Source organism: Nomascus leucogenys, chromosome 1a (genome assembly GCF_006542625.1).
Source record: "Nomascus leucogenys isolate Asia chromosome 1a, Asia_NLE_v1, whole genome shotgun sequence".
Lineage (NCBI taxonomy): Eukaryota > Metazoa > Chordata > Mammalia > Primates > Hylobatidae > Nomascus > Nomascus leucogenys.
The window spans coordinates 105,077,767-105,093,021 of NC_044381.1; the positions used below are offsets into that span (position 1 = coordinate 105,077,767).

Sequence of the window (15,255 nt, forward strand, 5' to 3'; positions counted from 1 at the left end):
AATGCCTCTTACATTCAATAGTCTATCATGGTTGCTATTAGTAATCATGACCTGACTTAAAAGAAAATCTCAGAGGCAGTATTTCTCCATAATTTGGAATTATTAATGCTTTTAATGACACAAGAACAATATCATATAGCAAAGCATGATCATCAATGACCCTGTAAGAAAAACTAATTTAGAAGTCGAGTTCTGAGTGTGAAGTATTATGAATAATTTAATCAATTTATTTTGCTTTTATTGGCCTTTTTATGTAGGCTAATAAATGACATGTTTTTAAAAAATCAAAGTATAAACCAATTTAGAATAGCTTTTTCAATAATCTTCTATCTCATACGACATTATCGTAGTTTAACTGACAGTATGTTTTATTTTGTTTTGATATATAAAATAATCGTACGTGTTATAATTAATAAATATTGTATGGTATACAATTTTGTGGCAGATGTTATAACATGTACGATTATTTTATATATCAAAACAAAATAAAACATACTGCCAGTTAAACTACCATAATGTTTTGATTTACACTGTACCTTGAAATGTTTTGAATAGAGTATACCTTTGTCAAATAGCATATTTCTAATAATTTGCATGACAACAGATAACTAAAAGCACCACAATCTATATTCACAAAATCAAAAATGTTTATCTCTATACATTTGATTATGTTTTGCTTCCGTCATAAGTAATTTTCATTTGCATGTTCCAAAGGTCATCTTCGGCATATGGATGTCCATTTTGACTTCAGAGGCCTCAGTGTCCACCCTCCACTTCCAACCCAGGACCATACCAAGTGAAGTGAGATATGAAGAAGTATATGGTCTCTTTGTACATCTGCCTCAGAACGTCTTTCCATCCTCCAAAATGGAGACAAAGCATGCCTGAGTGGTGCCAGCATACTAGCTGCTAACGGCCACATTAGAACAGCGTTGCTGCTTGGACTTCGTGACTTACATTTTGCTTCAGTTCCTCAAATAAGCAACACGTCTTCTATCTCTGACTTTTCTGTCTTTTCTCAATTTCAATCTGTCAAAACACTACTCGACCTATAAGACCTAGTATAAATGTTATTACATATTCCCTAATAACTCAGCCAGAAGTGGCTATACATTTTTTAATTTCTATATCTTTTGTTTATTCTTTTAGAACACTGTATCATATGACTATTGATATATATTATTTTCACTATCTGACAGTGGAATCCTGAGTACAGGGTAATGTTTGCTAGATCTCTATATAACCCCACAATTTAAAGCCATGATTGTAATAGGCGCTCAATAAAAGTTTATTAAATTGATAAATTTACTGAATTCCTAAACTATTATACAATCAGTGTATATTTTACACAGTGAATGTTTTATGCTGTATGCCACATTTTTTCTTTCCATCTTTTTTTAGCTAACAACGTATTATAAAAAGCATTTGATGGTATCACTAAGAATATGTTATGAAAGCTATTCAATGCATATATAAAGCACTGTTATTAATCTTTAACCTGTTTAAGTTCCACTTATAATTACCCACCATTATTATTTATACATGATTTTTCTCTGTATTTTATAGATATATGCAATATTTGAGGAGGTAATTTTATATCAACCATTATTTGCTTTCTGAGAGCCTAACCCTAGGAATCTATGTTGTAACATTCTCTCAGCAAACTTACCTCTCACAATGATGTTGGTGGACTTTTTCGCAGGGTTTCCCACATTATTATTGGCAATGCAGCTGTAAGTACCAGCATCATCTGAGGTGATGGCAGGTATGGTCAAAGTTCCTCCATTCAAAACAGTCTTTTCAGGCAGAGTCCCAAAGGACCTGACCCAGGTGAGAGAAGGTGCAGGCTCTCCTCCTGTCGTAACACATACTAATGTTATGGCCTCTCCAGGATTTACAACTATAGGGTCATCCACCAAGAGTTTAATTGACGGTGATGCTAAAAGACATAAACAAAAGAACATGCACCTATTTAGATATGCTACAACCAGAATTCAACAGCATGCATTATATTGGTTCATTCACAAAATTAAAATGAAATATAGTCCTCTTTTGCCAAAATCATACCGTATTACTCAAATTTAAACAAGATTTAATGGTTTCATATTTTAATTAAATGGTATGAACACGTAGAACTGTATTAAGAATCTTACACATAGAAAGGGGAAATAAAATTTATGTTTCCTGTATTATTGTTCTGAAACTGGAATAATAAGCGTGATTAAGGTTTTAAAACAAAATATCCCTTTCTTTTTTAATGCTGACAATCAGCTTCTGTTTTTGTCATTCCCAGTACAGATACTGCAGATATTCAGTCCTTGTATTTTCATGGTGAAGATGGTTATTTATTTTTTGGATCATTCTGAGATGAAATGATAAATTTTTGCAATCTGAATACAATCAAGTGACAGATAAAGTCATAGATCACCCAGGCTTTCACCATTCAGTGAGCCTGATTTTTGTTCTCAAAAGAAAAAAACAAAACCACCTAATTCTAATGCAGTGTCCATACTTCATCTCTAACCTCTTCACTTACAAAGGTCTAGGCAGTGAGCTCCTATAAACATTGCTTTAAAACTTAGAAACAAACATTCGAGAGCTCAAACAGCCACCAAACCATGCTTGCCACTACTGTTTGGGTTATAACAACCCCTTACTGAAAACAAGTCTTTTGTAATCTTTTAGGTTAAAAAATACAAAGATAAACACTCATTCAGTAGAAAAAGCTGTGTGCAGCCTTTTCATCAAACACTCCAAACAGAAACTGTACAAAAACTTTATTCACATATAGCACTTTTTTTTTTCTGCTTACACTGCCGTGCTAGCCTAAATAATGCATCCCTAAATAAAAACAGGGGAAATACATTATAATGACATTTCAGGTCACACACTCAGAAATATTTTCTTAAAGTTAGGGCTGTATTGTATGAAATCAATCTACATCAGAAATATTTAAACTGTTCAATTGTACTGTGTGTTTTTTTTAATATATTAACTTCAGCTTAGAGTTGAGGAGTGTTTTACTCAGAATAAAAGCTAGACTACTTGTGAAGTTCAAAATTGTCTGCCTTGTTTGAAAAAAAAAAAAGCCAGAAAAGGCAAGAAAATAATTCCACATTACAGTTCTATGGGAAAGACATGAAGTGCCTGTGTGACCTTTTTAAACATCAATGTTTCATGTTGAGTCTTCTAACATCACTTTAAATAATATGGGAATTTTTAAAATGTCATACTATTAGCCCTTCTGAAGAGTTAACATGAAATTATAAATATTTATGATTGAAAATCTGTTGGGAAATGCACATCATGAAAAAAAGTATGCAAAAGTTGCCATATTTTGGTGAAAAAAAGTCTCAAAGAGTTATTTAATGATAAAATGATGGAGGACAGTACTAATTAAATATTCTGAAAATAGATATTATACTTAATTATTAATATATCATCATGAAGAGGTAAAGAAAATCTTTATAGCCTGACTTAAAGTAAATAGCATAATCATATAAAAGTATTTGATTAAAATATAATTATAGAGATCTCCACATTTATGTCATATTAACAAAGATTAATTTCTTTTACATCACATTTTAGTCAAATTAAAAGGCCCAAGGCCTAAAGGCCATTAACAGCATGTATTTGGACTGTGGACATATTAAGTCAAGGAATATTTGCCACTGAAATTGATTTGTGTAGGATGAGTTGTTTTCTATTAGATATGATTTAATGACAAAAAGCTTAAGATACTTTCAAAGCTCAAAAAATAATGCATATATAACAAGATCACTGTTCTAACTATAATACATTTTAGAACTACCTTCACAACATTATTAAAAATGTTTTCTTCCAAATTTGACTTGGAAACACAGTATTGCTCAAGTTACTTTTATTGATAGTGGCACTTATTTTATCTGATTATACCTGAAACTAAAAATAGCCCAGATAGACCACAAAACAGCTAAGAATTTCAAGACTTTAAAAATATTTGTATATATTTTAATACCAAAATTTGCTAGCTTTAAATTTCAAAAAAGAGAAAAAAGTTGAAATCATTGTCATTTTGTTCTAGTATTTTACTTTTTATCTCATAAATATCAACTTTTTAAAACTATAAGGCTTTGCTTAAGAACCGCAGACATTAGGATTTATCAAGCTTCAGTGTAAATCATGTTGTTGAGTAAAAACTGATATAGGAAAAACATAAAAATATTTCTGTCCATTAAAATATTTTAAGGAAAATATTTCATACTGGGTGAATCATTTGCTAATTTGGGGGTATACAAACAGTAACATAAAACATTATAGGCTAGTCATTCTCTTCTTATAGGTTTACATAGCTACCCCTGCCAATTTTTTCTTCATATTACCTTGTATATTAGCCAGGCTACCACTATGACTCTTCAGCCAGATGAAATGTGTCATAATTGCATTCTCTGAAGTATTATATAATGTGATAGTTAAGTGGTAAGAGTACACATTCCAGAGTAAGGTACCTGGGTTCAAGTCTTGACTCTGCCATTTAATACCTGTGTGAACTTGAGCAAGTTCTTTGTCTTCAGTTGAGGGCCTCAATTTCCCATTGTTGAAATGGGGGAAAATAACTGTAACTATCTTGAAGTATTTAGATAATTTAACATGCACAATCTAAAGCCCTTTGAATAACAGCTAGTACGAAGGATGCACAAAGTGTTTTCTTTTGTCATTTATTTACCCTCACAGCCTGGTCCAGTGCTTGGAACTTAGTGGGTGCTTAAGAAATATGAGTAACACGAGGCAGTAAATGGGAAAATGAATAAGTGAGTAACTACTATAAAATATGTGGTCACTATAGAACACAGTTATTCTGATTGCATACCGCAGAAATATCTTGGCCATTTTGACTTTTGAAAGTCCTATACCATATAAATAAAACAGATTTAAATATATCTCTATATTTCAAATAAATAATTATTAATATTGTTTTATAATATTTTTATTTGGAAATTGAAACTATTGTTTTTCAAGATTCAGCATTTTCCCAGGACCTTTAAAAGCTCATAGGCAAAAGGTACTGTATCTATGTTAGCACTTGTGTAGGTAAGTGATATGTTTTCACAATGTCCTAAAACTGCCCAACCACCCTCAGTCTATCCATTACAAGCTTCTTCTTCTGCACTTATGTGGGTATACAAGACATGAAGAAAGATAAAGTTCATTTTACTAAATCGTGTACGTAGCCACATGTACGTGTTTAGCATACATCTACAGCACGTGTTAACTGAATTATCTCATTACTATACAAGGATAAACATGGAAGGTCATAGAGGTCATAAATTCCCTTATTACCATGAAAAAAGTGCACTGTTCTAAAACAGTTACAGAATCTAAATGTCCATTGATTCATCACAGCAACACGTGACATAGATTATTAGTTTATTCTCATTGTTAAGTAATAAAAAATTAAACATGAAAACTGAAATGGGATAAGGAAACACTGGATGAGACAGTATGAAATATTTATTTGAGATCTTCATCAAACCAAAATGAAAAATGAAAAAGGTGAAATACATAAAGTAAAAAAGAGGGAATCTTTCCGATCAAGCAGAGCATTTATATTCTAAATTATAGATTATTTTAAATGTTTTATAGTTTGTGTCAAATCATGGCTCCAATTACATTAAAATAATTCCAACTACACCACCAGCTGTAAATGTTCTCTATGTAGGCAGTGCTTAAAAATGACTATGGTGCCAGTCAGAATACGAGGCTGGTAGTCTTCCAACATGTAATAATGGAAGGCACAGGTCATGATAGACATTGCCACAGAGATTTGAGGCTCCTCATCAAGATGAGCATGCCAGTGTTCTAGCACGCTTGATGTGCTCTGCAGTGGGAATACTTGATGAATGGAGGGACGATAGACAGACAGACAGACAGACAGATAGAAAGAATTGGTCCTGGAGAGGCATAGCGAATTCGAATGACAAGAAAATAAGAGAAGAGAGAAAGAAAGGGAAAGAAAGGAAGGGAAAGGGGAACAAAAAGTCTGTGGTTTCTATTTTCCAAAATCATAAACTCTTAATAGAATTTCAATAACTGCAACATAGAAAGTATATTTTAGAAAATAGCTTTGAGAAAAAGGAATTCTTCCTTTATGTCCCCATAAGCACCTCTTCTCCTGGCAAACAAAGTTTTCTCGGACTGAGAAACAGACACTTCAGTGTGTCCAAGAGAGGAATAACTGGCCACTTGACCCCTACACCAAATCCCAAACATTTGGGTATTCAAGGTCATAGGAGACCAGTTTGTCCCTTCCTATTTGAGGTCACTGAGTGTGGCTACGTATACAGACAAGGACATAGTTGTCTCATGGAAAAGACTCCATGTTCCAGGGAAACAACACCCAGTCCCACAATGGTGGAATGGAGGGAGCAGAGAGATCAGCTGGCACTAAGAAGTGCCAAAACAATAATGACAGAAGTCTCAGGAAATATACGCCTGTCAAAGGATTCAGATCTCATGCTCCAGGCCTTGGCACAACAGCATCTCCTAGAATTTAAATTAAGTGGGAATTCCAAATTGATAAAGTTTTCTGCGGTTATGGCAGAATAGGGATTTCAAAGAAAAAATAATACTGAATTATGAAATAGTAGAGACAGATATATATTTTTCAAACCCAAGTATGTATACTGGGGCTCATGCCCACTAAAAATTGTAGTGATTCAGTTCCTCATGACGTCTTCTGGGTGTGTGACGCAAATATTTAATTTGGGGTTAACTAATAATACATTATGTAGAAAGAAAATACTATTTTAGCAGAAGTCATTGACTTCTTAGGTACTTTGTTTTTGCCGCTACCTAACATAATAGCTAAATATGAAGATCAGCATCCTTTTTAAAATCTGAAAGCAAGATACAATGTTAATCATCTTTACATTCTTACAGACTTTGGCTCTCTGTAGATCTGGAGCATTTAATTATGAAAAAGGAACCCAGCTTTCCATCCAGACTCTGAGCAACTTAGTATAAAGCAGTTAACAACTGTATAAACCTGCCAGTTGCCTTGAATTAGAGATATTCTAACTTAAGCTCAAGACTTTTTTTTTTGAATGGAAATAATCTGAGTATTATAAAGTAACCTAATTCACAGAGAAGATTGTGAGGAAGGAGAAACACACAGACACACACAAACACACACACACACACACTAAATAAATAAATACGTAAATAAATAAACAGAATAAACTCCAATTTTAAAATGCTCAGGTAGGAAATATCTGCTTAGTTTGAATCCCCGTAAAAGCAGGTCCTGGCACAGCAGTTCATTTGGGCTGGGATCACAGGAAACATATTGAAGACGCAGAAAAGGGCAAAACAAGGAAGGAAGAAAAGCCAGTAAAGGGGCACTAATGAGCAGGTTATCACTGTGGGAAACTTGGCTCCCTGCTGCTAGGAACCCTCTGAGAGACCAAGTCAAGGTCATCTCAAAGCTCTCTATCTAAAGAACAAGGAGCCTGGCTCAGGTGCTTATCCATCAACTCCTATCCTTCATTAATGGGAATTATCCTCGGGGCCTTAACTTTCCCATCTCATGCTCTGGCAGAACACATTCCTGCATTCAGTGTAAGTTCTCAGATCGAAGAATAAATACGCAATCTGTCCAAAGAAACTGCAGTAACCTCCAGGCCAGGACAGGAGGAAAGGCAAGACACCCACTGTGTGTGTGCTATGACTTCGTTTCCATGTAAATCCAGTGATCAACGGGTGGCTACACGGAGACAATGTGTAAAGAGTAAAGAAAGAACAAGGAAGGGGTAGGTGGTAAGTGAAAGCACCATTATCAATCAAGATATGGGTGAAAAATCAAATAATGAGAGCACAGTATGAATCTAAGAGAGACGAGGGAAAAACGCACAATTAAGTTTCTCCTTCTGTTCCGTGACTCTACATTATTTAAACCATAGAACATATACATATGCTAAAGAAACTAAATCCAGCTTGTACGTAGAGAAACATGCTTAAACTGTGCTTACAGATTCAAGGAATAGAAAAATATTTCTCTTGGAAGAACTAGTCACTTCACTGCAATGAAGATATCACTGTATTTTCATATATTTCACTGAAATTCATTTTCAACATGTATTTCATTGAAATATAAGTAGCAGTGAATATTTCACAAAATAAAGATGAGATAATACATTAGAAGTTGATACGAAAACTCAAAATAATCTACTCATTTATGTGGAGTTATTATTCAAATACTATCATTCACATATTGATTGATTCTCATGAAGCCCAAGATTGGTATCATGCTGGGAAATTCTATTTAAAATGATGCTCTAGGAAATAACAATATCTGAAATTGTATTCATAAAGTTTTTAATGTAGGAGTAAACTTTTGCTACAAATATTGAAGCCAACATGCATTTCTGATTACTTTAATATTCGCAGGACAGACATTTATGGAAATGATTGCGAAGGCAGAATAACTGTTCCTTTTCGGAAAATTGCGTAACTTTTAGGAAGAGATGTGATTCATATGACCATGGGTCCTAAATGAGAGATTCCCTGGATGGGTTTGTTTGCCTGGCACAGTGTCTGTTGTCGTTGTTATTATCAGTGAATGAATGCCTTTAGGCGTTGCTTGCTCTCCCTACTACAATAGGTTCCCTATCCATTCATTCATAAGTATTTCTAAAGCATCTACTGTGTATCAGGCCCTGTGACAGTAAGCTGTGATGTATCAGCGAACAAAAGAGTCAAAGAATCCCTGCAGTCAGAAGCTTACAACTTAACAAGAGAAACAGCACACTCCACATGATTCTCCTTGTCTTAACTGACTTTGTATGTTGACTTCACCTGCCTGTTCTATGAAGCCATATGCATTTATCATGCTTGACTGGGATGTTTATGTCATCAGAGCACAGTGAGCAAAGAAAACTGCCAAAAGGTACACTCTTCAGTAAACTAACACTTTACAAAATACAGTAAGTGACACTTATGCTGGAATCTAATCACTGAACAATATAAATAGAAAAGCAAGAGAAATAGAACTTGTGTTCCAAGGTGAGCAAAAGTCAATGAAGCAAAAAAGATGATCCCCGTGTATAAGCTATACCAATAGTTGCAGTACTAATCCCTAGCAGCTTGGAAGGTCTTTATAAACATTGACGAGGTATGGTGAAGAAAAAAATTAGCACTACACGTATCTCCTTTCCCTTGATTAACAATCCTTTACTGTTCTTTCCAACAGGTGAGGTCCTGGCAAACTTGGTCTCATTCAAGTTTACAGGAAGCTGGGCATTCACTTGCTACAGTATCCCAGAGGGTCATCTCCCATAGAGAGAAAAATCCAAGCTAAGCATTTCCAACTGAAGTATTTGTCGTCCATAAATTTTCTTGTTATTAATGGAAAACACCAGAATTTTAAGCACAGTACTAGATTGTAAAGACACTTTCACCACAAGATCAGCAAAGCATGAACTTTCTATTTCTTCTGCCTGGAATTCTCTTCCAGTGCTTGTCCACTCATTAAACCAGTCGTCAGGCAATTTATCATGCTCGAATAACAATAATAATTCTTCACCAAAATTTCCAACTTTTGTCCAGACCAACTCAGTTGCTTCTTTCTTTGTGTGAGAATAGCTCTTTATAACACCCCCTCATTAGAACATTTGCCCCTATGCTTTCACTGTGAGATATTTAGGAGTAGGACATCAGAGTAAAAAGGGTAGTGTTTTTCATCTTTGTACCACCAGCACGCAGAAGAATATCTGACAAAGAATAGGTGCTCAATAAAGGTTTACTGAATAAAAGAAAGTTGAATTTAAAAATTATTAAACCAAAACTCCACCTAAGCTCTGAGTATTCATCAAACTTAATTTAAAATGATCAAAAGGCCAGGCATGATGGCTCATACTTGTAATCACACACTTTGGGAGGCCGAGGCAGGAGTAACACTTGAGGTCAGGAGTTCAAAACCAACCTGGCCAACATGGCAAAAATATGCCTCTAGGAAAAATACAAAAATTAGCCAGGTGTGGTGGCACAGACCTGTAGTCCCAGCTACTTGGGAGGCTAAGGCACGAGAATTGTTAGGAGCCGGGAGATGGAGGCTGCAGTGAGCCGAGATTGTGCCACTGCACTCCAGCCTAGGGAGACAGCGAGACTTTGTCTCAAAAACTAAAGAAAATAAAATAAAATAATCAAAAAAACCTACAAACACTGTGAAATAGTGTGACAGATGATAAGAATTTCATGAGCCATTTATTGACAAATTCTAGTTATGACAATTTGCAAACTCTTTCATTGTTCTACCCATTTAAACTTACCTATGTTTTATATTACTAACAAGGAGATGGCAAAGCATTTATCTATTGAAATGTAATGCACCACTCAAAAAAAAAAATAAATACAGGGTATTGTTTGCACTCCTTTGTACTTATTTGTTCATTTACACCATTGAACATTATTTTTAATAAACCGTGTAACTCAGGCGAATATTGACTCTAAAACTGAAATAAAGGCTACGTGGCTTTTTTCACAAAAGGGCTAGTATGTACATGCTTTAATGGGGATTTAGCAAATTAGTCAAGATTTAAAGCTCTTTTCTTGAGTGTGAAATAGCAACAGCAGACGAGATAAAGACATCACCTCTAAGGCCATCTGGTGTTGATCTCACAGCTATAGTTTTTACTTTTTCATTTTCTACCATATGGAAAGGTACTCTCCTACTGGGAAAAAGATTTTGTCTGAAAAAGATTAATTTTCTTTTTCATAATCCATTCTGGGGACACTTTATCACAGTGTAATATTTTGAACACCTTTATGACTCTGTAACTTTATTTTATAGAAATTTTGGCTAACATTTATTTATAGCCAATCTTAAAGAATAATGTTGAATAAATTTAACTCTGTTGGGCCTCTGTTTGCTCTTCTAAAAAGTGAGAAAATTCTGTTACATAATTTCTTTTTTTTTTTTTTTGAGACGGAGTCTCGCTCTGTCGCCCAGGCTGGAGTGCAGTGGCGCAATCTCGGCTCACTGCAAGCTCCGCGTCCCGGGTTCACGCCATTCTCCTGCTTCAGCCTCCCGAGTAGCTGGGACTACAGGCGCCCGCCACCACGCCCGGCTAATTTTTTTTTGTATTTTTAGTAGAGACGGGGTTTCACCATGGTCTCGATCTCCTGACCTCGTGATCCGCCTGCCTCGGCCTCCCAAAGTGCTGGGATTACACGCATGAGCCACCGCATCCGGCCGAAAATTCTGTTACATAATTTCTAAAGAATTGCTTAGAGCAAGTTTTTATCACGATTAGGAAAACATCTGTGCATGTAGCCTCTTAATCTATGATATATCTGTGTTTGGCTACTCAAATGTCTACATTGGTTCCGTGATATAGCAAAGATTAAAAATCACATCAGGAGCTTAATTAGCTAGGCCAACAATTATTACCAAATAAACTCATTGTAAATTTAGAGATGTACATATGTTCTATTTTAAGAAAAAATGCTAATTCAACATAGATTTATTAAGTACCAATTGCATACCAGGCATTGGAGATGTTAGAAAAAAAACAGGCCAAAATCCTTCCCTTGTGGAGTTTGTAATTAGAAGGAGACAATTGCAGCCCTTAAAAGGTCCTAGACATTCTCCAAAAGGCTTGCATATATTAACTCATTTAATTATAGGAGATAGGTACTATTGTTACTTTATTTTTTTTACCAAACTGAGAAACCATTTTCATAACCCCTAAGTCACACAGCTAGTGAAAGGTGAAGCTGGGATTCTATTCTAGGGAATCTGGCTTAAGATAAATGTAAAAGGCTGTAGGTAAACTCCAGTGCAAAATAAACAAAGTTCATGATTTCCAAGTTTGAGTGAATATTTGATGATATTTAGGCCAGGAGAAGAATCAGTGCTGCCTCTCTAACAGAAAGAAGGAATAGCATTGATGCCATCTAGTATATTATGAAAAAATTGGATAGAGTAAAAACAAACTCGATTTGCTAGTCAGAATTGCAGAAATATTCACCATCCAAAATAGAAGCTGAAAAGGATTTGTGAGCCACATAAGTCATAATTACAAAGCCTAAATCCTGAAGTGTCCGTGGAAGAGGTTTTTAAGCCATTGTTCTGGATGTGTTCACATCTCACACATACAAAACTTTTTAATTGGCTCAGTGATTTAAATTCTCAGAATCTAAGAGGTAATGAGGAGAAATTTAAAATGGAAAGAATTCTTGAGGCATGAAAATGGAGAGCAACAGTAGCAGTTCGTAATCTGCCAGCAAGAAAAGAGAGAAACAACTATCTAATATAGAACAGTAAATGGGGTCACGAAGAACAATATTAACCTACCTTCCATATGCTTCAACTATCACCCCAAAATGCCACATTAAAAAAGATAAGACGTAATACACTTGAGCAGCTAGATGTTAGTAATAAGATGAAGATTTTGAGACACAAAAATTACATAGTTCTCCGAGGAAGAGCCTGACAAGGATGTAGATTGTCTGACTGCAGAGCTCATGCTCTTACTCTCTGCCCAGGCTAACCCTGTATCATGGACCTGAAATATGAACAATGAATGGGCTAAGTTGAAAGGACTGAGATGAGGCACCTGGAATGCAGAACAATGGCAAAGTTTATTCAACACTAAAAAAAAGCGGGGAAGGAAAGAAAGATAAAAGAAATGGGGAGAGAAGAGAATGAGTGAGGAGAAAAAGGGAGACAGAATAAGAAAATTTTTTGCTTATGCTTTTTTAAAAAATATATTATTTTATTTTAAGTTCTGCGATACATGTGCAGGACATGCAGCTTTGTTACACAGGTAAACGTGTGCCATGGTGGTTTTCTGCACCTACAAACCCATCACCTAGGTATTAAGCCTGGCATTCATTAGCTATTTATCGTGATGCTCTCCCTCCCCCTACCCCTCAAGACAGGCTCTAGTGTGTGTTGTTTTCCTCCCTGTGCCCATGGGTCCTTATTGTGCAGCTCCCACTTAGAAGTAAGAACATGCAGTGTTTGGTTTTCTGTTCCTCATTAGTTTGCTGAATATAATGGCTTTAAACTCCATCCATGTCCCTGCAAAGAACATCTCATTCCTTTTTATGGCTGCATAGTATTCCACGGTATATATGTACCACATTTGCTTTATCCAGTCTATCACTGATGGGCATTTGGGTTGATTCCATGTCTTTGCTATTGTAAACAGTGCTACAATGAACATATGTGTGCATATATCTTTATAATAGAATGATTTATATTCCTTTGGGAATATACACAGTAATAGGATTGCTGGGTCAAATGGTATTTCTGGTTCCACGTCTTTGAGGAATCACAACATTGTCTTTCCACAATGGTTGAACTAATTTACATTCCCACCAACAGTGTAAAAACATTCCTATTTCTTCACAGCCTCACCAGCATCGGTTGCTTCTTGACTTTTTAATAATCATCATTCTGACTGGCAATGAGGTGGTATCTCATTGTGGTTTTGATTTGCATTTCTCTAGTAATCAGTGATGTTGAGTTATTTTTCATATGCTTTTTGGCTGCATAAGTATCTTCTTTTGAGAAGTGTCTGTTCATGTCCTTTGCTAACTTTTTAATGGGGATATTTTTCTCTGATAAATTTGCTTAAGTTCCTTGTAGATTCTGGATATCCACTGACCCCAAAGAAATACAAACAACCATCAGAGAGTACTATAAACACCTCCATTCAAATACACTAGAAAATCTAGAAGAAATGAATAAATTCTTAGACACATGCACCCTCCCAAGTTGAATCCCTGAGTAGACCAATAACAAGGCCTGAAATTGAGGCAGTAATAAATAGCCTACCAACAACAACAATAAAATAGGCCCACAACCAGATGGATTTACTGAAACTATTCCAAACAATCGAGAAGGAGGGACTCCTCCCTAATTCACTTTATGAGGCCAGCATGATCCTAGTACCAAAACCTGGCAGAGATACAATAAAAAAAGGAAACTGCAGGCCAATATCTCTGATGAACATCCATGTGAATATCCTCAATAAAATACTGGCAAACTGAATCCAGCAGCACATCAGAAAGCTTATCCACCACGATCAAGTCAGCTTCAACTTGCAAGGCTGGTTCAACATACACAAATCAATAAACGTAATTCATCACATAAACAGAACTAAGGACAAAAACCAATTGATTATCTCAATAGACACCGAAAAGGGTTTTGATAAAACTCAACATCCCTTCATGTTAAAAATGCTCAATAAACTAGGTATTGGTGGCACATACCTCAAAATAATAAGAGCCATTTATGAAAAACTCACAGCCAATATCATACTGAATGGGCAAAAGCTGGAAGCATTCCCGTTGAAAAACGGCACAAGACAAGAATGCCATCTCTCACCAATCCTAATCTACATAGTACTGGAAGTTCTGGCCAGGACAATCAGGCAAGAGAAAGAAATAAAGCGTATTCGAATAGAAAGAGAGGAAGTCAAACTGTATCTATTTGGAGATGACATGATCCTATATCTAGAAAACCCCATCATCTCACCCCTAACGCTTCTTAAGCTGTTAAGCAACTTCAGCAAAGTTTCAGGATACAAAATCAATGTGCAAAAATCACAAGCATTCCTATACAGAAACAGTAGACAAGCAGAGAGCCAAATCATGAGTGAACTCCCATTCACAATTGCTACAAAGAGAAAAAAACACCAAGGAATAAAATACCAAAGGAATACAGCTAACAAGGGAAGTTAACGACCTCTTCAAGAACTACAGACCACTGTCCAAGGAAATCAAAGAGGACATAAACAAATGGAAGAACATTCCACGTTCATGGATATGAAGAATCAATATTGTGGAAATGGTCATCCTGCCCAATATAATTTATACATTCAATGCTATTCTAATTAAACTACCATTGACATTCTTCCCAGAATTAGGAAAAAACTACTAAATTTATATGGAACCCAGAAAGAGCCCATATAGCCAAGACAATTCTAAGGAATAAAGAACAAATCTGGAGGCATCACACTACCAACTTCAAACTATACTACAAGGTTACAGTAACCAAAACAGCAGGGTACTGGTACAAAACAGACACATAGACCAATGGAACAGAATAGGCATTTCAGAAATAAAACTGCACATCTACAACCATCTGATCTTCGACAAACCTGACAAAAACAAGAAATGGGGAAAGGATTCCCTATTTAATATATAGTGCTAGGAGAATGGGCTAGCCATATGCAGAAAATTGAAACTAGACCCCTTCCTTACACCTTA

The 15,255-nt window shown here is 35.5% G+C and overlaps 1 protein-coding gene across 3 annotated transcripts in view; it reads right to left on the reverse strand.

Moving 5' to 3' along the window:
• MDGA2 (MAM domain containing glycosylphosphatidylinositol anchor 2) overlaps positions 1-15,255 on the reverse strand; it is an 832,668-nt gene that overhangs the window by 244,370 nt on the left and 573,043 nt on the right. For all 3 annotated transcript variants that reach the window (XM_030813906.1, XM_003263751.4, XM_030813910.1), the window contains one exon: positions 1,670-1,939. In XM_030813906.1, the coding sequence (XP_030669766.1) occupies positions 1,670-1,939 (270 nt within the window). The remainder of the gene's footprint in view (positions 1-1,669; positions 1,940-15,255) is intronic.